The sequence below is a fragment of the Rhipicephalus microplus genome, chromosome 3 (assembly GCF_043290135.1).
Source record: "Rhipicephalus microplus isolate Deutch F79 chromosome 3, USDA_Rmic, whole genome shotgun sequence".
Taxonomy (NCBI): Eukaryota; Metazoa; Arthropoda; class Arachnida; order Ixodida; family Ixodidae; genus Rhipicephalus; species Rhipicephalus microplus.
The window spans coordinates 249,470,169-249,495,696 of NC_134702.1; the positions used below are offsets into that span (position 1 = coordinate 249,470,169).

At 43.8% G+C, this 25,528-nt stretch overlaps 1 protein-coding gene across 1 annotated transcript in view; it reads left to right on the forward strand.

Annotated features, from left to right (window-relative positions):
- Positions 1–25,528, forward strand: part of LOC142803543 (neprilysin-1-like) — a 153,934-nt gene that overhangs the window by 107,734 nt on the left and 20,672 nt on the right. Inside the window, exons 9-10 of the mRNA XM_075888670.1 lie at positions 21,024–21,215; positions 23,530–23,756. Coding sequence (XP_075744785.1) covers positions 21,024–21,215; positions 23,530–23,756 — 419 coding nt within the window. The remainder of the gene's footprint in view (positions 1–21,023; positions 21,216–23,529; positions 23,757–25,528) is intronic.

Consider the following 25,528-nt stretch of genomic DNA (forward strand, 5'->3'; position numbering starts at 1 on the left):
CGTCCACAGTGTCGGAGGCGTGACCGCAGCGCTTTCCAGTGCGTTGGAGGCTGCAGCGCCTTCCCTAGGGTTCGGGGGTGTTACAGACGTCAACTCGGGAAGAGCTGCACGCTCAGGAAGTAGTCCTCAGAGTTTTTAGCTTGGACAGTGAACAGGTGTTGTCACTACAGGTACAGAGCTACCTGGAGGCGTTTGGAACATCAGCTGGGGGTTACCCAGCAGCTCCACCAGTTGTCGCGTGCTACAAAAGGTCTTCAACTCGGAAGAAGTGAGCCGGCCGGGAGACGCACGGAAAACTGGAAAGATGGCTGCTTCAATAATCAACAACTAGCCAGAGTGCGGACTGCCCTGGAACATAGTCTTCCATTTCAGCAGGCAGGTATGATTTACGCTCACCTGTACCTAGTGGCCGAGTGCCAATGTCATCTGCATTTATTAATGCTGGTAATGACAGTTCAATGTGTTTTTCTTGCTTGCTAAGTTGGAGGTTGAATTCGAGTGGACTCTCCTCTAATTTAGCTTCTAGTTCCGGGAGATATACCATAACAAAGGTGACGAGGGACATCCCTGTCGCAGCTCACGCTAATTCTCAATAGGCTCAAAAACCTGTTCTTCCAATTTGATAACTACCATATGTTACTTTTATAGATATCCTTCAGAAGATTAGTTATTCCATCTTCTACATCTAGTGTGCCCAGTATTTCCCAGAGGTCTCCTTGAATCACACTATCGTAAGCTCCCTTGATAACTAGAAATGCCCGCCACAGGGCCATGTGTTCTTTTTCCGCTGCTTCGATACACTGCATCAATGAATCCATTTTGTAATTATTCCAGCACCCCCTCATTCTTTACCATGTCTGTAGTTTTTACTATCTGCATCACCAGAGTGTAAACTAGTGATGTCACTGTTAGACGGTGGTAGTTGTTTATATCGGCTTTGTACCCTTTTCTTTATTGATCATGCTCATTCATTGGGAGCTTCGCCATTCATCATTTCTTTGCTCGCTGCCTCTTTTAGGGTTTGATTAGAGCTTAGTTCTAATTTCTTTTTTAGTATGATTGGAATACCATCAGGGCCTATTGATGGGCTATTAGCAACTTTTTTTGTTGCCCTTTCCCACTCTCGTGGTCCCAGTGGAGCCTCTGAGCTAATTGATTTATCCTCATCTGGTACGGTGCTTTCTTGATGTTTAAATGTTTGTGTCATCATTGTTTTTATATATTCCATTGCCTATCCCCTTCTAGTTTAACCTCTTGAACTCTATTTATAAACATCTGTGTCATACTTGTCTTAATAATAAGAGAATTGAGATTGTTCCAAAAGTTTGCAGCTTCCTTTCTATCCTCTTTGTTTACTTCCACCATCCACTGGGTCTCCTATTTTTTTCATTTTTTCACTGATCAAGTCAGACACTTTACTTCTGCAGCTCAAACAGTCATCCCATTTTCTTTTGACATCATGTTCCGGTTCACCCCTCTGTTTAGCCTACCTGTGTTCCCTGGGGACTTCCTGACGTCTTACCACGGCTCCCTCACCTTCCTTATCCCGCGAGCTCTTGTGTTTGTGTCTGCTTTTTCCAGTTGATTTGACTCGTACCTTAGGAAGCTCCAACTCCAACAATTGATTCAGATTTGTGTACGTCCCATTTGTTTTGGTATCCTCAGTGATTATTTTCCTGATCTCTCTAGTTATTCTTTATTTGTCTTTCTGAATATATGTTACCGTGTGGTTGGTCGCACCGCCACCTTTCCAAATAGATTTCTTTTCCAAAACTTATCTTGATACATATGTGATCACTACCTAGGGTTCTGGATTCATATTCATCTATGTTCAACCCCCTTAGCCGATAATACATCTTTGGTTACATTATTGCGCAATCTATCGTTGACTGCAACCTTCCCAACTCCCATGTTATCTGCCCTTCGCATTCTCGGTGCTGTGGCAAATGAATGAATCATGCTTTTCACACATATTCATTAGCGTTCTGCCTGTTGGGTCAGTATATTCATCCATATCTTCTATGTGAGCATTCATATTTCCCAATATGAATACTTCGCGCTCTTCTCTCAGTTCGTCAATGTCATTTCCTATGCACTGCACCAATTGTTGCTTTTCCTCTCTGGCTTTTGCCTATGTCCACAAGTACACAAAACCAATTGCCCTTCCACTTTCCCTTTTAGCCATAAACGTTCCTTGTACTCCTGCATGACCATTTGCAAGTCTTTACTTTTACAAATGAATGCCCCAATACCACCCCCTTTATTCTGCCTCATGTTCTACTACAATATTCGCACGTGTAGTCCGGATTGTTAGTAGGTTGCTCCATGTCCCTATGATGCGTTTCTACAAAAGCATATACCATCAGCCTCTCCTCCCTTAGCTGTTCTATCTCTTCCCACTTCAGCCTATTTCTGCCACCCTGCATGTTAGTATACCCTACGTCTGAATTGGCTTGGCCCTCGTAGCTACGTTGATTTCTGCCCCGACCTCTACGTGTGCTAAGTATTGATGACACTTTGGAATTGTATCTGTCTATACCACCTGTCAAAGACTCTTCCTGGTTGTTTTTCTCGTTACTAGCTATACTGCACCCTGAAAGGCCCATGTGCCTCCCAAAAAAGCTATTGCGTGTCCTGAAAATCGCCAACCCACCTCATGATGTAGCCTCCCATTGAAGTGAATGCTATATCGTTAAAAACCACCCCTTTTTGCACTTCTCTGCTTATTTCCACCACTTCAAAGACTTTCTCTCGACTCATATGCCATATCTCTTTGTTTGCGTTGACAACCGCTCTTGGCGGGTCGGCGTCATGCACCGGTATCTCCGGTATCGTGCATATCTCTACCTGTACATAAGGGGAAATGTTGCGCGTGTCTTCGACCTTTTTCGCCTGTGTGGTCGCTAGTCCTGCCGTATCATCATTCAGGACATCGTTGAAACCACCTGCAATTATCAAGATGTTTCGTCCATCAGCTGTAGTTTTGAGTTTGGCGCTCACTTGTCTCATGACTGCTTCCAGCTTGCGTCCTGGGAACGTTCCTACTGCAACCCTCTTGTCGCCTCTTACCCTCTCTCTGATTGCTTGCGTGCATCTACTTAAGTTCGAGTCCCCAGCGATTATCACGTGCTGTGACTTTTCAGCTGGAGCGTCCTGCACCTAGGGGTTACTTGCACCTGTGACGCCGGCTGCTTTGTCCCCTCCCAGCCCTTCACTACTTCGCTGAAGCTTGGTCTTGGGACCATTGAATCGGCTTAACCTGTTTTTTCGAACTTGCTTGCTTTTTCTTCTCCACCGTTCCGGTTGCCGTTGTCTTACCATTCTCTCCGTCGGTCGCTCCTTTGATCACCTTCACTAGTGCTTCCACGTAGGACTTGAGCCTTTCTTCCATAGCCCTCGTTGTATCTTGCTCAGTCGCCAATGTAGTCTCCAGCTCGGTGATTCTCATCCGCAGCTCATTCTGGGCAACCATCATTTTTATTTTTTCCTCGACCTCACGTTGCCTACACTTGGCGTCCGCCTTTTCTCTATTCGCGTCTGCATTTGGGTCCATTTTCAAACCCACCCCGCATCCTGAACAATTACAGCTTTTTAAATTATGTCTTTTTGACACCAATTGTTGCCCCGCCGCGGTGGTCTAGTGGCTAAGGTACTCGGCTGCTGACCCGCAGGTCGCGGGTTTGATTCCCGGCTGCGGCGGCTGCATTTCCGATGGAGGCGGAAATGTTGTAGGCCCGTGTGCTCAGATTTGGGCGCACGTTAAAGAACCCCAGGTGGTCGAAATTTCCGGAGCCCTCCACTACGGCGTCTCTCATAATCATATGGTGGTTTTGGGACGTTAAACCCCACAAATCAATCAATCACCAATGGCGCTTATGTATTGTCCCACTCAATAATTACGAAACACGGCCTATGACAAACCCTGCGCTACGAAAAAGAAAGTCTAAGCTCCAGTAGAAAAAATTGCGTGTTCGATGTACGTGCACCTCCCTCACGGGGTAGCAAGAGAAAAGAAACACAAACACACGCACACATACTAGTAAATACCTGGTGACTGGCTCCCAAAAACCGTACATTGTAATAAGTGTTACAAAGATTTAAAATGCTGTTTAAATAAATAAAAAAGCAAACTCAAAAATGCAAAACCTCCCGATAAGGATTTTTAAGCACTCCCGATCTGCGCAGCCGATCGGGAGTGCTTAAAAAACACATTCATCCACCGTGCCAGTCCAAACTGAGCAAAAGATTACATTCAATTGACACCACCTAGCAGACATTTCAAGAACTAAACTCTTCTGTGCACAGCCGCCTAGATCGGGCGCACGCGGGGATGTTTCTCCGGCCTTTTCATTCGGCGCGCGCCCCATTGAAAAAATGTAATCGGAAAAGTTCTGCCACGCGCCGCGACGCGTCGCCTTTCTTCTACTTCTCTGCAGATGACACCGCGGGGGAACCGCGCCGTAGACATGTTTACAGAAATGCACATTGGACGTCGTTCACGTGGTGACTAGAATAAAGGAACGCTAATATGTATTCTTAGTCGGGCTTGACACAGTGAGTGTTTTTCTCTGTGACATGCTATGATAGAGACATAGCCAAGCAGCGTGAGGGGACTGCACGTGGCGCAGTTCTTTCGCAAATTTCGCCTCCATGACCCAGTAATAAACTGACTGACTACGTGATTTGCCACACTTTTTATTCTTTCTTTTAGCAACCGTTTCCCCCACTGCCGCCTGAATCGGTGCGTGTCAATTTAAGTTGTCTTGTTCTGCAAGAAATGCATTTTGTAGTTGTCCACTCTTCATATATAGCTATGTTGCGCAGACCATCTCTGCCATCACAGTACCACTGGCTGGAAAACTAACACGTAGTGCTGTTAATGCTGCAGTCGTTTTCCCCTGCAGGATGATCGGCGAAGGTTTGTTGTGGGCACAACACTTAGAATTTCCAAGCTCCCACGGCACAACATTATTGCAAATATGCCTTTCTCATCTAAGCGCAAGCTGCATTTAGGCGGCTATGAACGGAAAAATGATGGGTGATACTAGTCGCTTGTGAATTATAGGGTGCCAGGGATCGGTCACCCGTTACCAAAGTACTTTCATTCAGTTAGGTTAATTTTGTTGTTTCAAAGCACGACGTCAATAAAGAGCTTGCTTCGCAGAAAGTATGTCATCGGCGTCTGTGTGTGAGGAGAAAAGCTCCGTTGGCCGTGAGCGAAAGTTTGAGGTAGATGCAATGCAGATGGTGTTTGCACTTCGGCTTTCCTTACCGTAAAGTGTAGGTCTCGGCCGAGAAGCGAAGGCTTCGTGCTAGCGGTTGGGGAGGTGATTGTGTGTGTTTTTCTGTGCGTGAGTGCGCATGTGTATGTGCGTATGTGTGTACGGGTCATTTTTGCGGGGTCTAGAGCGCGCGCGCCGTGTGTGTGTGTTCTTCCATGCGTGAGCATGCGCGAATATGTGTGTATGTGAGGGGGCGCGCTAGTCTGCCTGTGTGGGCGCACTTCTGTGTGTGGTCGAGTGCGTAAGTGTGTGTGCGTTTTTTTGTGCGTGAGTGCATGCAAATGTGTGGGTTTGTGTGCTCTTTTGTGCATGTGTGTCCGATTGTGCGTGCATGTGGGCGCACCCTCGTCGGTCTGTGTGCGGCGCTCACGCGTGTGTGTTCTTTTGTGCATGCGAATGTGTACCTGTGTGTGCTCTTTTGTGTGTAAGTGTGTGTGAACGTGTGTGTATGTGAGCACGCTGTGTGTGTGTGTGTGTTCATTTGCGCGTGTATTTGTGTGTCTTTTGTTTTGTCACTGCATTTTTCTACGCCTGAAAGAAACCCTGCCTTTTACGTGTACCTCAAACGCTAAGCGTCGTCTGTGTCTGTATGCAAATTAACGCTTGTTGCACTCAGCCATCACTTTCCACAGAGTTACGAGACGCGGACCAAACCACACTGCTTCAAATAGGAGCACATTTGCAGCAAGCTCCAATCCCGTACCTTTCCCTTCATTGCCAAAAAATATTTTCGGCGAGTAAAGCAGTTAAGCTCGCGCATGGAAGGCCTCAGTACCCCAAGGTATGGCTGCCAACATCGGCGATGCAGCTCAGCTATCCTTCGGATTGTTTCCCTCTTCTGGAAGCTCTCAACAAAAAAATATTAAATCAGTTGGGTGAGTCCTCTCTACTGTGTACATTCTTCTCATGTGCTGCACAGAAGGGAACCAAAATTTTCTTGAAAATTGGCTCACGGATGTGTTCGCGTCAATCACTATCAAGACAGCAGCTGGGGCACGAAGGTAAAGAAACAATGTAGCGCTAGCCGCCATCAATTCTGCTATTTGTTTTATTTGACGTAGTTGGGGGGTGAAGAAAGATAAGCAGCTTACCAGCGGTCTGCGGTTTCTATAAACTGACATCTTCAAGCACCGCAAACCATCCTGCACAGACAGCAAAGGAGGGGTAGTAGGCGCGCACCGCCATGCGGCGAACGGAGCGGCCACGCCCCCTTTTGCAATTGCGCCCTTTCCGTTCGAATAAGACGGCTGGAAGAACACCGCCGCGCGTGCCCGATCTAGGTGGCCACGCTCTTAGGCACATAACCAAGAAAAGTGGCTACTACAGTGGATGATCGAATGACGCCTTCAAGAACTTCACCCTAAAAAGGCACGTCATATAACCCGGAGTAAAGAAAGAGCGGCTCGCTGTTCTCGTCCAGAACACTCCACTCACAGTTGCCGAGTTTCATTTGGAAGCTATAGCCATCGAAAAAACACTAGAACAGTGGGCTCGGCACGGGAGATAAATCTTCACATACCTTCACATACCTCCACATACCTTCACTGGAGGTGTGCCTACCGATACATGAGCTTTGCCGGAACTGCTTAGATCAGTTAATAGGGAAGAACTCGGTAGGTTGCAATTGCCCCAGACTGCTGCTACACTATGTATTGGCGACGTTGTTCGAGGCGAACTGAAATTGGTCTTGCGATTTCTACGACGTTAGCCGCGCCCGGCTCGACCTATCTCAACATACTCCTAGGTACTGGGGCAACCCTTGGTACGCAGCCATGAAGCAGTTGTGACGGAGGCCCCACTCCTGCCGACAGCACGCTGTGCACCTCGTCCCCTGAAACCAACGCCTACATATATGCCTCTAGAAGCACAGAGCATAGCTTGATATGTGAAGGAAAGACCCCGGAAAACAGAAGTACGGCATGAGCACTAGCTCAAGCATTTATTCTTATTGTGTAGAAGTTTGTCATCTGTATAGACACTGTGCTTTCAGACAGGCTGGACCACCTTACGCACCATATCTTCCAAACTGCGACCAACATGCAGAAATTATCGAGTACTTATGCACGCGCCAGAGCTCCCCCTCTCTACGCCGCAGGAATCACGTTTATCATCACCTGTGTACTACCGGTCTTCCAGTACCTTGAAGGCAGCCTGGGTGTTGTACTCTAAATACAAGATCTGACAATTGAAGCAAGTGACTTGTGGTAGTGAGACCGCTGAAAACCACACTAACGAAGATATTTAAATACAGTTTCATAACGACGACGCAATATTTGCCATTCAGAGTATATGAATTGGAGTTGAATAGTTGAAACGGCACTGGCGGTGTATATTCAGTAAAAAGAAACAATATAGAAGAGAACTGAAAAAAAACTTTACCTGTATCTGCATGTTTCTCTACAAATGTTATCGAAAGACGATAGGCTTGCGTCTGGAGAGAGTAAACGAAACGTTTCGTTCTGCGTCATGGTGCCCCTCGTGAGCTCTTAAGTGACAGAGGCCGTGCCTTCCTTTCTGACGCCTTGAAGGCATTGCTCAACGAATGCCGAATCGTGCAATGCACATGTAGAGCGTACCACCCTCAATCAAATGGCATGACGGAGCGCTTCAACCGTACTCTTGGCAATATGCTGTCGATGTACGTCGCCTCTGATCATTCAAATTGGCACCAAGTTCTCCCGTTCGTCACCTATGTGCGTAATACTGCCGTACAAGCTACTACTGGGTTTTCGCCGTACTTTCTTCTATACGGACGAGAACCTTCAAACATAGTAGACACTATTCTTCCATATACTTCTGATGAGTCCGAAAGTTCAACATTATCTAAATCTGCTCGACATGCTGAATAATGCCGCCAGCTTGCCCGCTCTTTTTCTACCAAAAAGCAGTGGCAGCAGCAATCCCGCCAGCCTGGGGCCGTTCGGCTCCAAACTTTCCATATGGTTCATTGTTATGGCTTTGGGCACCTGCTACCGCACCTGGCTGCTCCGCAAAACTTCTTCCTAAATACCTCGGGCCATACCGCGTTGTAGAGCAAACGTCACTCGTCAACTATATCGCGGAGCCCATCATCCCAACCACAGACCTACGCTACCACGGCCGCGACACTGTCCACGTCTCTCGCCTCAAGCCATACTATGACCCATCAGTCGGTTCTTCTCCGTAATTCGCCAGGATGGCACCTTTTTCTGCGGAGGGCGATTGTAGGGAAGAAAAGGGGCCTCAGCGGCATTTCTCGGAGCCTCAGGAGCATCGTCATCAGCATAAGCTCGTGCTTGCTGCGCTTGGCCGGACGCTGCTGACTGCTTCGCCTTCTGCGTTCTGCTCTATAAATAAACCCCGTTACAGTTTATTTGATGTTCTGCGCAAGAAAATCGGTTAGTGGTATTCTGGAGGCGCTATACAGTGCCTCAATGCGTGCAGCAAAAGCGAACGTGCGCATCGAGGCACGTCACGCGTGAGACATGAGTGCTAGCTGGCAGTTACCTTGGAAAACGAAGCGCGTGGCGTCCGCGCCAGTCTTGGAGGCGATAAAGTGTAGGAAGCAAGGTGACGGATAGGTGCCACCACTGTGTCATCTCAGCAAAGCGTTGGAAACATTTAACTTTTCGTGCAAGCGTTGCATAGTCAGCGCAGCGTGGTAAACGCTACGGTGCTCAGATATCCGTATTCAAAAACTTTTACTGAATGAAGACCTTATTATAACAAAAAAAGGTCCCATAGTGTAAGCAATGTTGGGAGTCATTATTATGGTAAAAAAGGAAATACAACTTAACAGCAAAACGAAGCAGCATAATAATCATAGTTAAGAGAATAAAAATCTAAACGATCGCGATTCTGATAGCTATAAAGTTTAAAACACAAACATTTTAGGACAATGAACTGTAGTATAAAAGCAGACACTAATCACAACGATGTAAGTATAGATGTGTTTGAAGAACAATGAATAAAGGATGCTATTCATTAAAAATGATTTTCGAAGCTGATGTTAGATTGACAAAGCAGAAATTGCACACTTATTATTCTGTGACAAAAATTGCAGAGTTGCATTAAAAGAAAAGCCTATCTTTGAGAACTGTAATTAGTTCACATCTTGGCAAGTAGAATTTGTTATTTGAAGAGAAACAGATAATGTTCGAAATAGAAAGGTCTTGAATGATAAGAAATTTTAGAAGGTTGGAGTCCCTAACTACTTGATAAGTGAATGCGTTGACATTGAATTTGGTCAGGTTGTCAGTATTTTGCATTTTTAGTTCACGCTACTAATCTGTAACATGAGCGCATCAGCAGCTCCAGGTGATAATGCGAATGGCTTTATTTTGTACATATTTCAGAGAAGGAAGAAGACAGTGACATGTTTGGCCTCATGAATCAATGCAGTAGTTATGATGACTGTGACATAACGCATGATATACAGGGATCAAAGTTGTCAAATCAAAATAACATCTAGTCTTTAATAGAACCCGAATATCTTAAGATGTTTTTCGCTGCAGTTCTTGAATACATAAGCTAAATTTGAACCGAGAATCTAGCTGAATATCATAAGAAGAACAATGATCTGATATGCGGAAGCAGTACAAGTTGATAAAAAGCGGTGTAACTCAAGAGTTACTGACCTGGAAGTAAAAATTAAAAGCTGAGTTTTAGAACAATTTATCGAAAGCTTATTTTTAGTACAGCTTGCACTAACGTAAGAAGTTCAACTTTAAGGGTTTCTTTGGGGTGGCTTAATAAATTACTTGGATGTAGGAGACTTGTGTCGTCAGCATATAAAATGTATTCTGTTGATGAGGTTAGATAGTGAGGAAGGTCATTATTTTAGAGCAGAAAGGTTAGCGGGCACAGACTTGAGCCTTGTGGAACATCAAGAATGCTTACTTTCTAGTAAAATAGTTGCCAGAAATCGATGCTAATTGCTCACGATCTGATAAGCAATTGCGGAAAAAATTGAAAGAGTTACCTGCAATGCCATAAGATTAAAGTAATGAAGAGAATGTCATAAATAAGCTTTTCAAACGCTTTAGTAAGCTGTAGAAAATCAAAACGAAGCAGGTTACTCTTGTCTATTTTCAGTTTGCATTCTCTGTAACGTATATCAGGGATAAGTTAGTCGAATATCCTTTTCTAAACCCAAACTGTTTCAGATGCAATAGGTGATATTTCGGGAGGTAGCTGGACAGTGAAACATAAATACGCTTTTCAATTACCTTGCTAAACATAAAAGAATGAATATTGGAATGTCATTAGAAATTGAGCATCTATCACAGTTTTAAATACTGAAACAATCTTATTAACTTTTAGGTCATGGGAAAATACACCAGACTCAACAATTTGATTGATTATGTAGGTTCATTACATCTCGAATAACATGAGCAATTATCTTCACATGGTTAGCACAAATGCTGTCAATACCTGTTGTAGAGGGTTTTATGCTAACCAATTGCTCATTACTTCATCAAGTGTAGTAGGAAAAAGCAACAAATCAATGACCACAATGATCAAGTTCATCATGCACTTAGGGCGGAGCAGGGATAGGGGACGTGAAGTAGTCACTACTTGTATTCGCAATGTGTTTCGCATTTGACACCACCGAACCCTCATGAATGATGGTAGCTATGATAGACTAATGGTTTTAATAAGACATAATTTGATCAGTCGCCATTGCTTCTTTTACGTCTGATACAGTACATTTGATTTCATTTTGATAATAGCGCTTTTTCGCTTCTTTTATGCAATGTGCTACAGTATGCATAGTGATACGATGTTGCTTGTAGCGATCAAGCCAGCGCAAATAAATCCTTGTTTTTGTGTTTTTATATAGGTTGTCTTTTTTACGTAGGCTATATGGTAGTCCATTCAGTAAATATGCAATTCAAAAGAGGCATAACATTGTTGGAATGGTACACTTGTTGTAGAGAAAGTATTGCAGTTGGATAACATGGAGATGAATGTGATGTACTCTCATTCAACATTATTCAACGAAGTGACACAAGACCAATCAGAATTCGATACCATTTCTATAAATTTTTTTTGCGGTCAAACTTACTGGTAACAAAGTTTACGTTAATATTACAAGGACTAAAGTCAAAGCACAGAGTATGTGAGAAGTGATTTGTAATATATCACTTCGAATAATGAATGTGAAGGGAGGATTAATTAGGTTCGATGAAACATGATCAATAAGAGTTCCGCATTCATTATTACTGCAACGTGTTGGAAATGAAAATGAAGATTGAAGATCATAACTCTGGAAACAACTTGAAACTGGGCGACATAGGAAAAAGAAGTATGAAGTAAATCTATGTTATGTTACCCATAATGATGACAGATTTTTTCTTTGAGTGTCCAGAATAAAGTCAGTTGTTTCACAAAATGCAGGAAGTGTTGTGTGCGGTGATCAATAATTGGTACCTAAAACAACAATATTATTATCAGCAAATATGGCAGAGTTATCTACTTATATCAACACTGACCCACAGTCAGATATATTTATGTGCAGATCAAGCCTACGCTTATACTGAATATCAGAGCGAATGAACATGGCTGAACCACCACATTGGGATGACGTGCGATGACAGTATTCTAAATTGTAAAGCAGAAAACCATAAAGATTATTAACTGATTCACTGAGCCATGTTTCAGAACCACAAATGATTGAGAACGAATGGAGACGAGAAGACAATAACAATTCGTAATCATGAGAATGCGCAGACTACGCGAGTTGAAGTGAATCACTGAATGACGATTGTTCGAAAAGCAGGGCTGAACTTCACAAGTGAAAATACACGACATTTTATCAGAGGAACAATAAAGTATGGATGAGAAGGTCTAATCAATTTAAGAGAAAATTTTCAAGTCAGATTCAAACCCGATCCGGAAAACCCTACTGTCTGTTGACTGTCTCGCCTTGATGACGCAGTCATCAGTCCACAAAACCGCCACTTTTGTTTTTTTCTTTCATGTCAAAGCTTTGCTGAGTAATTGCTTGTTTTGAAGAGTGAGGTGGTCTTTGACGAGAACGGGTCTGATCTGTGCTTTGCCATAGCCTCCTATATTTTTCTTGCCTGCCGGATGAGCGCGAAACGCCTCGTCTATAGTGGTGCCGCCTACGTAGGGATAAGGGGTTTTGTACTTGGCCTTTGAGATCAGCAACGTTTGCTAGTTTCAGAGGCTATGCCTTGTGTTGAAATGGTTGCCTTTTGAATGAATGCAAAACGCCCGTCATCTATGGCGGCGTTACTCACGTAGGGTTTATTTATTGTCCAATATAATTACCTTTACGCCTTTTTAAATCGTTATGTTTGCTGCATATAAGCCCCAAAAACGGAAAATTTTATTTGAAGACAACTCGACTTTTAAAGGGCGCCACAACCACATTGCCGACGACGGCCGCTTCGTAAGCCACCGCCGATAATCTGGTAGGGAAGCGAAATCTAGGAGGCTGTTGCTTCACTGAAACCAAAGTGACTAGTACTCAGGCGTGCCTTGCGGCCTTCGCCTATGACGTCCGTTTTCAATGTTCGAGAGTGAAATTTGACTAGCAAGTGTTTTGTGTCAGACGGGGACAGAACACAATATACAACTTTTATATCACTAGCAGAAAGCGAACAGTTCAATTTAGGGGTGATATGTTAAAAAATAGTAATGATGTTTTTACTCTGAGTAAGTTGAACGGCTTTGATTTTCACGTTGTTTTTTTAGAGTACTGCTCCAAGTCACCAATTCGCCTTTCCAAAGATTCGTTATGTGCAATGAGGAATGTGTTGATTGCAGTTAGTTCTTTTCTGATCTGAGGGACTGAACAGTCTTGTTCAGAATATCAACACTGCTCGTAAGTCCTTCGATCACGTCCTTTAGCTCTTTAATGATCAGGGAAGGCTGAGAATGTATCTTGCACACAACAGTTGTCGTTAGCTTATGAATAAGGGTATCAAGCCTGTCTCTAAAATATTTTTAGTTGTTCAAAGTGTTTGGACAGTTTGGCAACGCTTGGCATGAATAATAGCTAACACCAAAGGTAGCAGCAGGGGCAGTGTAACTATTAACACGTAAAAAAATCCAATAACAGCCAGGAAAATAGTGCACGAACTTGTGGAGTAAACACGGGAGAGTCAAGCATGCAAACACTGTCACACTGTTGTGCTGCTGCTAATAAATGTAGGTGAGTGGGTGGGAGGACATATATAGAGCCAAGCTGCAGGTGAGCAGGTGCAGGTGCAGATCCAATGGCAGCGATGAGCTGTCAGAATCACGCCGAAAGCCCGACTATGCACGCTGCTTGTGATTAGGCCGGTTACATGCAAGCGTGGATCCGCTAATACGTGTTGAAGAATTGAGCCGGTGAGCAATAGCGCACGGGAACCTGTGAAGCCGAGACAGGAAAATCAAGCATGCAAACACTGACACTTTATCATGCTTCTGCTACTGAATGCTACAATTAATTAAAAACGCCTTTTCTAGTATAAAGAGATATATACAGAATATTGAAGTGTTAATATTTTGCATCAGATATGCGCAAGAATTGCTTTTTATTCGATACTCACACAAGTATCAACCCTGAAACTTGAACAATATTGGTTGGCGCTGCAGATGGGGTTTGATTTCGGGCGCTTCGGATATTGCTTTTGTGGACAGAGAAGCCCAGCGACAGAGAGACAAAAACACAGACCAAAATTTTTTCTTCGAAGGTCTTCAAGAAAGAATATCATCTTTCAAAGCCGTAGTGCCGTTCACAGCGCGCTTCTCACGAGTAAATGATGCACGAAAACCATACACCCATGACAAGGGCGACACAGCGACGTTTACACCTCGACACTAACTGTGCTGTTTAGACATAAACGACGCACGAAACATAAAACAGGTATAGATGAGCGCGAACTAACAAGTTTCAATGTTATTACTTCTCTGTGTCTGAAAAGCACGCTCTTTTCGCAAACTGGGCAGCGAAGTGATCTTTGTGTGCCCGGAAACTACACCGCATTTGTTTCGTTGAATTGCCAAGGCATACGGTTCGACCACACCGCGAGATAAGCACACACTCACAAGCGTCTCTTTGCCTTCCCCGCACTCCCCACGGGGCAAATTGAGCGGGTGAGATGAGCGCATGAACGCGCATCACCACGTCACCACGTAGCGACGAGCGGGGCGCCGAGCGCGTAACAAGTGTCATCGCACCGGTAATGCTGAAAACACTCATATTTCCAACGAGATCGGCATTGCCAGCTGTAAGTGGTGTTTGTAAATTGTTTACCGTATTAACATTGTCGCACGGGTGCCCTGGTGGCTCAGTGGGCTAACGCCTCGCGCTCAGGAGCGAGAGGTCGTAATTCCGATTCCGCGTGCTGGAGCCTTTTATCCAGATCGCAATAATATGGACTCTCTGGGTTGTGTTTTGCCGCCAACGTCGGCGTAATCGTCGACGTGGGGGTCACCGTCCCTTACCGTATATGTATGTGTATCTCTATATGTGTAAGCGGCAGAAAGAAAAATATCCAGAAGAAAAACCTGGTGCGCAGAATCGAATTTGAGACCTCTGAACCATGAGTTCGAGGCATAAACTACTGAGCCATGGTGCAGCACGTCCTTTAACGTTCAAACGCACGCTATATATATCTAACATTTACCGTTGATTACGGAAATTCTGAGAGAAACTTTCGTTTGTAAGCATTAGCAGCGTAATGGCGCAATGAGCACGTGTCGTCACATCGTCACGACCCAGCGGTCCACCCTCTCATCTCCTACGCGTAGAGTGCCTTGCGGTAAGGGGTGGGGGTATGAACGTGAAGCCCCTGGACACTCATTCGCCCGCCCTTATCTCGTGGTGGGGAGGATCGTAAGTCTTGACTGGCCCTTGTCATCAGAACGATTCTGTTGTAGTTACCGGGCGCACAAAGGTCACTGCAATCGTTGCACATTCTGCATTTGCGAAAAAAGTGCGCTTTTCATACACAGCCAAGGGTGATTTTTTTAATCCTCTTTGAACACAAGAAAGTGACAACTGAGACGCGTATTCGCGTTTATCTATTTTTCTGAGTACGTGTCATGCGTTATTTGTATATGGAAAACGCGGGACATGTTCCAATCAGCCTGCCATTCTGCACATGATCTTCAAAGTTGTTGCTGTCGCGTTCATTGCTTCGTTTTTGCGGCAAAGCTGTGACTTTTGTCTTCATTATTTCTTTTCTTCTTGCGAATATATACACATATATATATATATATATATATATATATATATATATATATATATATATATATATAACTTTATATGTATATATATATATATATTCCTGCTCACGGCTGGTTGTTTTTTTTACCCAATTTTCTTTCTTCTTATTGACATTCCATTTGTTCTAATAACTTCCCCTATACATTTCTTGGCATTACTGTTTGTGATATCTCATTAATATTGTGTCAAAACACGGAAAAACGAGCCCTTAGGTATACATTTCCTTCCCTTATTCATTAACGACGGTCTCGTACTGGCAGACTGGGTGTCATTAGGTTTTATATGAGGGACTATTGGTCAGCTGCCCGCTCGTAATAAGTTCATGTGCTACGTGACGCCACACATGCGCATAAAAGAGTGTTTCACACTCGCCGCTTGGCCTATAGATGGCGCTGACCGACGCTCCTGCTTCTAAATTTACATATAAACCCAAAAAAGTGCGATGAGGGAAGGGCACTGTGATAGCTGAAAGGTTACAGCATCGAACGCGTTATTCGAAGGTCGTAGGTTTGGTTCCTGCTCATGGCTGGTTGTTTTTTCACCCACTTTTCTTCCTTCTTATTGACATTCCATTGCTTCTAATAACGTCCCCTATACATTTCTTGGCATTACTGTCATCTGATAGATCTCATTAATATTGTGTCAAAACCTGGAAAAATTAGCCGCTAGGTATACGCTTCTTTCCCTTATATATATATATATATATATATATATATATATATATATATATATATATATATATATAGTGGGAGTAATAATTTATTGGGCCAGTTAGTCTTCGTGAAGGTATGGAATATGGCACAATGGGAGCGTTGTCAATAAGGATAAATATATTTATTTCCCAACAGTTTCGGGAGGGGTCCTCCCTTCATCAGGGGAAGAGTTATACTCATCCCCTGATGAAGGGAGGACCCCTCTCGAAACTGTAGGGAAGTAAATATATTTATCCTTGTTGACAACGCTCCCAATGTGCCATATCTCATATATATATATATATATATATGTATATATATATATATATATATATATATGTGTGTGTGTGTGTGTGTGTGTGTGTGTGTGTGTGTGTGTGCGCGCACATAAACGATGACTGAAGTCGGAGGCAAACGCCTACAGCTGCGGCAAGAGCCAGCCGAATGTGTCGTTATAAGTGCCAGCGCAAAAGAATTCTATGCATTGGATCGGATGACGGATACAAACAGCAGGTGGTCACATTATTACGCAAGGTACGCCCACGGCAGATGCACTGGAAGACTTGAAATACGAGGCTTCACTAACGCTACCTACTTCATTACACTGCCCGAATGATCAGAGAAACCTATATTAGGTGTGGATTTTCTGCTAGCTAAAGGTGCCGTAAATAACCTGCGCAGGACAAGCGTTTCATTCAGGAGCGAAGAATGTAACTGGTGGCCGTGAAGAATGAGACAGTGTAAGAACGCGAATGTATAGCAAATGAAAATTTTGGCCAGTTTTTAAACGAAGTGTCTGTGTGGCATGGGGTTTGTTCACTTGGCTAATCACCATGCAGGTGCCCTACTCACAAATTTGGCCAGTGAAATTCAACACATCGTCGACTGGGTGGCTATTGCCTATTTCCGCGTATTCATCAAGGCGACCTAGCTATTCAGCTCAACAGCACCGTCAACACCTGAAAGTTGAAATTTGTGTAGCCTTAAACCCGAACCTCTCACAAACAAAAGAGAAAAAATATAAGCCTTGGTAAAAAAATTCTCTGAATGCTTCTACACTGCATTGAACCTCAAGCGCAAGTCTATTGCGACGCACAGAATTGCAACAGAAGGCGCCATAAGACCTATTGCCAGCACCCATATCGACTGTCACAAAAAGACACAGCAGTTATGGATTAAGCAAGTGGAGCACAGGGTTGTCAAATCTTCGGAGAGAAAAATAGCCACAAAATTCAGCAAAGTAGCCACAAGAGCAGCCAACCAGCAGCCAACCAGCAGTCAACCAGCAGCCAACAAGCAGCCGTTTCTTTATTTGGCAGACAGAAAACCAGCAAACATGATTTCAGTTTATAGGAACTATCACCACAATCTGACGCTTCAAAATACAAAAGTATACATCACAGTGACGTTCAATTCATCAAAGTAGAGCAAAAAATCAGGTGACTCGTGTGAGGAGGCATTAGGACTTGTTATTTGGCAACGAATATGACCCCGGCATCTAAGTGTACATAATCGAATTCATTTTTGCCACACTAGCTGTTAATGTAGAGAAGTGAAGTACTTCATATTTCACAGTAAATGAGCGCAGCTTTTGAACACGTATGTAGAGCTAGCGAACCTTTTCCGACGTAGTCCAAATTTGATACTGATGATCGCGAGAAGTGCGTTTGTTATTTAATTTTATAAGTCGCTTAGCTTAAGAGGCACAACATAAAACGTTCCCTCTATTTCTGCGCTAGACTTAGAGACAACAAAAAGATTTATTGCTGTGGCTGCAATGACTTGCTTCGGATTAGTAGCTGATGCATCCCAGTAGGTTTATAAATCGATTCATAATCCCATTGCGGCGCTGATATCCTGAAATTCACGAAGTTGTCTTCCTTGCTTCTCAATAAGGGCTCTGAGCAACAGAATACATCTCTTGCCAAGGTTTCCGAAGCATTCGTTGTATTCGGCCCCATAACTGACCACGCGGTGGTCAGATTTAGCCAGAGTCACTGGCAAAACAAAACCAGCAGGGCTTCCTGCAATGAAATGTTTTTAGTGCGTCTGTGCTAACAGATCACGCAAAGAACAGCTTACATGCATTTATGTGAGAAATACATGCACTGAAGCCTAAGAACGCCAAGTTATAAAGAACAGGCATGTCATTTCAAAAAAATAAGATAGAACAATTGACAGAACGAGCGCTGTGGCTGAGAAGTGCAACAGCGTCGGAAGTGGAAATATTGAACCAGAACAGCCTACTATTTCGAAACAGCGAGACACGTGGATTCTGCGCAAGGCTTCGCTCAGCTATGTGCGTACACGTTTTGACAATATTCGCCCAAGGTGGTGCCAGTTATACAGCTCATAACAATAGCGCGTGCCGAGGTAGCGGCTAAATAGGCTGGAGTCCCCCGCAAGCTACGTTACAGTGCTGGCGCTAATCTGTATCAGTTTCGTGAGTAATCCGAAACTATGGAGACCAGGACGTATTTTGAGTACAGGCAAATGCTTGAAGCATACCCAGTAACAAAATTCAATTACACCGAGGAAGGTGCAGCCGGCTGTGTAAAATGAGGCTTTCATACTTCTTTTCGCAGTGGCACTCGGTTTAGGTTTATATTAGCATTGATGCCAACGCCATAACATGAGTTATAAGGGGGCCAAACAGCCAACGTCATTCTTTTCACCGGGGCCTTTTGAATGTAGCCAGTCGTGCATGCAGTAGCCAAATCTGGCAACCTTGTCAGAGCAGATAATTTCAGATGACGTCATAACGCATTTCCATAGGCCATGGGCGTGGGGGAAAAGATAGCGCGACTTCACCTGCCGGAACAATGCAGGTCATGCGGTTGTCGTCCCATTTTTGAGAGAACCACCATCATCTTCAAGCATCCTAACCAGCTAACAAGAGAACTCGCTGAGATATCTCATATAAAGATTAGGGGTAGCAAGTGCGTTAGTGAACCATCCATCACACTGCATAAAAAAGAATTAAGTTATTTAGGCCAATCTTGTTTATTGCCATGAGTGTGACAACGCTACCTCGATGCACCTCGTATTCTCCGCATGTTGTGATGTAGGCTGCCAGTACCCATATATATACTTTTCACCCCGTTTTTTCCAATAAACAACAGTTGTGTGCCAGCGCCGTCTTTTCTCTTTTGCTCCTTCCCTGTCCTGTACTTTTTCTGGTGTTGCGCTGTGAGTAAGTTCACAATGAATTATTATCCGCACTGCCAAGAACATCAGAAACACGCAATTTCGAGCACAAGCTTCATAAAGCAGGGTCACCGAGCAGAGAGACTAATTAAGCCTTGAACGTGGACCATATCGGAAATTATGTGTAGTTGTTGGTGTACTTCGTGCTGGCCACAGCAGCGAGGTGAAATAGCACGTCGCCGAGCTTCTCGACATGAATAAATTTGATGATAATACGTATTCAGTCGCACGTCCGCAGCCATTCCTCCAGAGCATCGTCAACTGCGCCACTGAAAACAGCCGAGTACTCAAGGTAGTATGAAGCATAACAGAAGGTATAGAAAGTGTTTCACGAAACTTCTGCGCAGATAGATTTTGAGACATACGTAAATAGATACGACGCGGTCGAAGGTCTAGCATAAGCTAGGAGATGGCATTTCAAACACTTGTATACATTTATTGAGCTCTTGCAATAAAGTCTACCAATGCGTCACTCAACTCCTTAATTCATACATCTGGAGAGGGAGGGGTGTGCGCGAGCAATGGGTATTAGAGGCTGATGGAGCACAGAGTATAAGGCAACAGATACCTCACAATATTAGCTGCAGTTCTTTTTATATATTCCGGTTAATATATTTTGCCTTCTAATCTTACTGTAGTAGCATTCCAGGGACGTGGTGTGAGCTTTCACTGTGGGCTTATGTGCTCGCCCCCGTCAAAATGAAGACAGCGCACCACCAGTAGTGGTCATTAAAACGCGATCTTAGCCTTTTTTTCGTTCATGGCATTTGTAGGATTTCAGAATAGTATGCCTAAAAACTTTTGATCAATTAAAGTTGGGCTGTGGAAAGCATGTATAGATCAAATGCGACGAAGATTGCAAAGTTACGAAATTTCGAATGGTAGTTCGAAACAGACAACGAACAGACGCGCTGCAGTGATGACCGTGAAAGTAATACGGATATGTCTATATCAGTCACAGGCAGTTTTCAGAACACCAATGCAGAGGTACAGAATCTTTAGCGGTACACCTTTATGATGCCAAAAAAGGTTTTGTGCACTTCGAAACATGTTCTGGCAGCTCAAAACAGCTTCTATGCTCTGGATATCTGTGGCGGGTGTGTGCGTAGTGTGTATACCTGGCTTTTATATGAATGCTTATGCATGCATGTCATTTATTGCTATGTGCTGAAACACTGCTTATGCGGCGTTCGTTTTGGGTGAACATTGACGCAGTTGCATTAACGTGAATTTTAACTGCGCTTTTCATGACGACCGTTGTTTTCTAAAGTAGGCACGGAATGTTCATGTGAGCTTCCAATGTGTTACTGACTGCAAGATGCAATATTAAAATCAAATAAACAAAGAGATGATGCCGCATGAGTGAGTGGCGGAACGCCACGATGCATCCGAACACAATGATGGCATCATCTGCAATGCGGAACGGCCACCGCCGTATGAATGTGTCCTTAGGGTTTTGAAACGCATTTTCTATTGTATAGAATTGTATTGTACAGTATTCCAAGTTTTAAAGAACAAAATAGTATTTTTTCAAATAAATTTTTAGCTACCACCAGAATTCATACATTGAAACTTACACATTCAATTTGGCGTTTTTCTAACTTTTCTACGGAGCAGGGAGTCCACCTCACATGGTAAGAGATGCGTTTCGTGTGGCATTGTCTATCAGCTATGCCTTTTACAAGGCAGTGCAATCCTCCAGCTGGCTCCCCAACAGAGTTCGAAGTTTTTTGAACAGCAAAGGCATAAAGTATCAGATAGGAAGTCCGGGAAATCGATTGAACCCCAAGTTCATCGAAAAGTTTTACGGTGAGTATTTCTACGTTCACTACACGAATTCGAATGTCAAGCTTAAAGAATAAAGTTGTTAGTTGAGAGCCATACGAGGTGGGACGCAAAAATTTGTACCTACAGACGTTTGGCCAAATGAGAAACCCAGGCGGAAAAGTCGGCATGGCACTGATTCAAAATGCAAAAACGATATCCACGGCAACTCTGGACGTGACATTCGTACCACTACATTAAATGCAATCATTGAACAAAGCATTAAAGCGGAATTACAATCCATATTGCTCATGATCACATATGTGTGCTGTAGTAACTAGAGACTAGGGCTGCATGCTTCTTTTAAAAAGAGCTTCGGCTGATAATTTTGAACCGGCAGTTTAATGAAAGTGGCTCACTTTTCTCTCCTTTAAGATAAGAACAGGTGTCTTTGACTCGCCTGTTGAAAATTTGTCGTTCATTTAGTGTGAAGAAGTTAGCGTCGCTTATAGCTGTAGGGATGAGCCACCACATAACACTTTGAGTAGATATTGGAGGCAGAGTAACGCTGTTGGACTTGAGAACATCATACGTAAAAGATGAAGTATACCTGAAATTTCTTTTATTGTGCAAACATTAAAATAATGGTATGACCCCACAATATTCATTTACAATCGAATTACAAATCAGAATCACAAACACGCATTCTACTCAGCAGAGCTATCGTATATTTTAAAAGCATTAAATCAGCAAGGAGTCTCTCAACTATCTCTAAAAAAATTTCGCAGCTACTTTAATTATTCGCAAAAAACAATAAACTTGTAGTCAAAAAAAGAAGAGAGAAAAAAGATAACTTATTGCCAATGTAGGTCACTGCGTGCTTCTAGGAAGTCTTCAAGTAGCGAAACTGAGAGAAACTGCAATTAAGGCTGAGGGAACATTTTCATTAATACTTCTGATAAAAAGCACGTGCAGAAAACGCCCTAAACTGTATGCACTGCCTGGCATGCTGTTTTCTTCAGGAGTTATTTAGGTAATTATTAGGAAAACAGCATGCCCCCTCTCCTCCTCAATTGATAATATATACCGCCAAATTTCCAAAGCGTATGCGAATGCGCAGCCAAGTGTAAATGTTCTCAGCTGTGCTGTTCTTGGCCGAATCAATTCCGGTACCTTTTGTGGCGTCACAGCTATGTTTCCAGTTTTTTTTTATTATAGCCAAACACAAGCATCTTAAAAATGTGATTATCGAGGGGCCGAGTCACGCCCACTTCACTACCTAGCAAGGAATGTATTCCTCTTCGCTGGCGATATTCTAAGACAAGCTGCCACCAATGTAACCCTTAACGCATATTATGGGCTCCTGACAATTGGGATTCACGAAGCATTGAGGCCGCCGGCACTGCCGCACGACCGCTTACCAACCGGTGTCCTCACCGCAGCTCTTACGACTCGGAGGCCAATACACTACTGCTGTGGTTCAAAGAATGATTTCCTATTATCGCGACACTCAGTGCCGTTTCCCGGTACTTCCAATAGGGCTAAGTGAATGATTGAACTTTAGGGCACCTGCAGACAGGTATTATACTCTGTCCTGCAATTGAAACACACTTCGATCGGAACATTGATGGGCGATGTCTATACCATGGGGAGACCTGTAACATCTTTCACAGGGCATGCGCATGTGCGAAAAACTCCCGAGAGGCATGGGATACTGCCCTTTTATAAACCTCACCTTGCTGGAGTCTTAGCGTATTCGGATGAGACGAGCGCGAGTTAAGGCCTCGTCATGCGGTGTCGCGGAGTAGGGATGCCGACTATTTAGCGGAATCCCTACTCCGCGACATGTTTTGGCCGCCAAGCTGCCTATTTCTTTTTTTCTGCAATACATAATTACATCTCTGTGATAGTCATATCGTGGTTGTGAAATGGTTAACTCCAGGTAATACTTTAATATTATTAATAACAATAATAATAATAATAATAATAATAATAATAATAATAATAATAATAATAATAATAATGATACTAGTTCTATTACCATAATAAAAATATTTATAATATATTATTACTTGTTCTTCTAATGGGTGTAGGTTAGAGTTTGACATAGTATTGATGCGAACGTTATCTCGTGAAGCTTTCAGTATTAGTGTTTAAGTAGGCATATAGCACTTCGGCGTCGATAGTTCGCTCACCATTTGGCGTTATCGCTTCGGCAGTATCGAGATACGTTGTTTGAGACCATGCATGTGGTGTTTAATGCCCGTTGTCCACTTCTTTCAAAGCTTCCGCGCCGAGCATCTGTGCCGCAATGAAGGCGTTTCACATAATAATGTTTTTTTTTAATTGCATGATGCAGAACCTCTGCCGGACGTACCGCTCAATCGGCTGTTTCACTCATGGATAGAAGCTCGCCGAATAAACGCTCACTATCGGTGGAAGGACCAGAAAACAATGTGGTATGATGAAGAGTTTGTTGGGGCAACCTACAATGAGGCTACCATAAAAATACCAATAGCCATAATTCAACCACCATTTTTCTATGAGTACGGGCCAGAAGCACTTAATTATGGTTCTCTCGGAATGGTAAGCTATCGTTTCTTTGAGTATTACGCAATGAGCATTCTATACTTCAGGCAAGTGCACGGTGCATGACCAGTGCCATGAAAATACAGTGATTATTGGCGTTCACATGGACAACAACGATATTAAAAAAGATCGTTTGACAACCTGGCACGTTTCGCACTCAAGCTCCACGTCGAGGCTAGCAAAATGCAGCCACAATTTTTTTCTTTGAGTTAAGGGAGAGCAGAAAAATCAACCGTAATTTCTGTATGTTCCCTCGTGGTTTTTTATGTCTTCTTTTATATTGTTAGGGAAAAAAGAGACACTGTATTTACAAGGCTCTGGTTGAGATATATTTTAGACCAGCAGTAGCAGCGTGACCGGTTGACCAGGGACCAAGCCGAGACAACGCTTCGTCTTCCTAGTCCGGCACATACGGGCGTCGCCCCCTAGAATATGATTATGCATGCAAGTAGCGTAATCCCCGGCGGCAGTTGCACCGTCTCGGCGCATATAAATGTCAATGTTAAAGGCAAAGTGGTAGGGTTTCAAGCGCACAACATGTACTATATTGGTAGCCTGTGGGGTGCATGAAGGCCACGGAGCGACAGGACCGATTTCATATGTTACAGGAGTAACCGCACGAAGGACTCGGTATGAACCTGTGTAGCGGGTAAGAAGTTTTTTGCCACAAGCCAACTTGACGGGTCGGAGACCACAGCCGGCCCAAAGAATCAGGCGAAAAGTGTAGGTCGCGGTGTCGTTGATCATACAAACGCCATTGCTTCTCTTGGGGGTCCAGAAGGCGAGTACGGGTAAGTTCGCGTGCGTGAGCGGCCATATTCATTGGATACTGCAGGGGACGGAATCACGGTGTCAAGAGGCAATAATAATTCTCGGCCAGACAACAGAAAAAATGCAGAAAAACCGGCAGTGTCATGGCGCGATGAATTGTATGCAAATGTGACGTACAGCAACGCAAGATACCAGTGGGTGTGATTGGAAGAAACATACTTGGCGAGAATTTCTGTAATAGTTCAATTCAGGCACTGCGTAAGTACATTAAGCTGTGAATGGTATGAAGTAACCAGCTTGTGCCTCATGTCACATGCCTGGAAGCTATCGAATACGACCTACGAAAAAAAGATGCAGCCATGGTCTGTAAGCAGCTCCCGCGGAGCTCCGTGTTGCAGAATCACGTCCTTTAGGCGGAAGTGAAACTTGTAGCTACGAGAGTTGGTTCATAATTTTGGGTAAGCTGGTCAGTGACACCTGTAGCGCAGCTTGTTGGAAGAGCTCGTGTGATGGTATAACGCGGGGCGTAGTCGGTGACCAAGGCTATCCACTTGTTGCAAAGGAAGACAAAGGGAATGGGCCAAGTAAGTCTAAGCCAACGCGGAAGAATGGTCCTGACAATGCCAAATGATGGAAGGCATCCTGCGGAAAGCGTCCATGGTGTTTTGCGACGCTGACATTTCTCGCATACCGCTATGTATCGTCTGACTGAGCGTGCAAAGCCTGGCCAAAAGAAGCGTCGGGGTATTCGGTCGTAAGTGCTTGACACACCAATGTGACCGGCAGTCGGATGGTCATGAAGTTCGTGTACAACTTCCGAGCGAAGATGTTTCGGAATGACAAGCAGCCGGGACGGTCTGTCCGGCTTAAAAGTTTGTTGGTATAATACACCATCGTGGAGGACGAATGAGCAATAGGACTGATCGGAAGGTAGGGATTCGAGGCGCTCGACAATAGCACGTAAGGACGCATCATGGCGCTGCTTGTCAACGATGCAT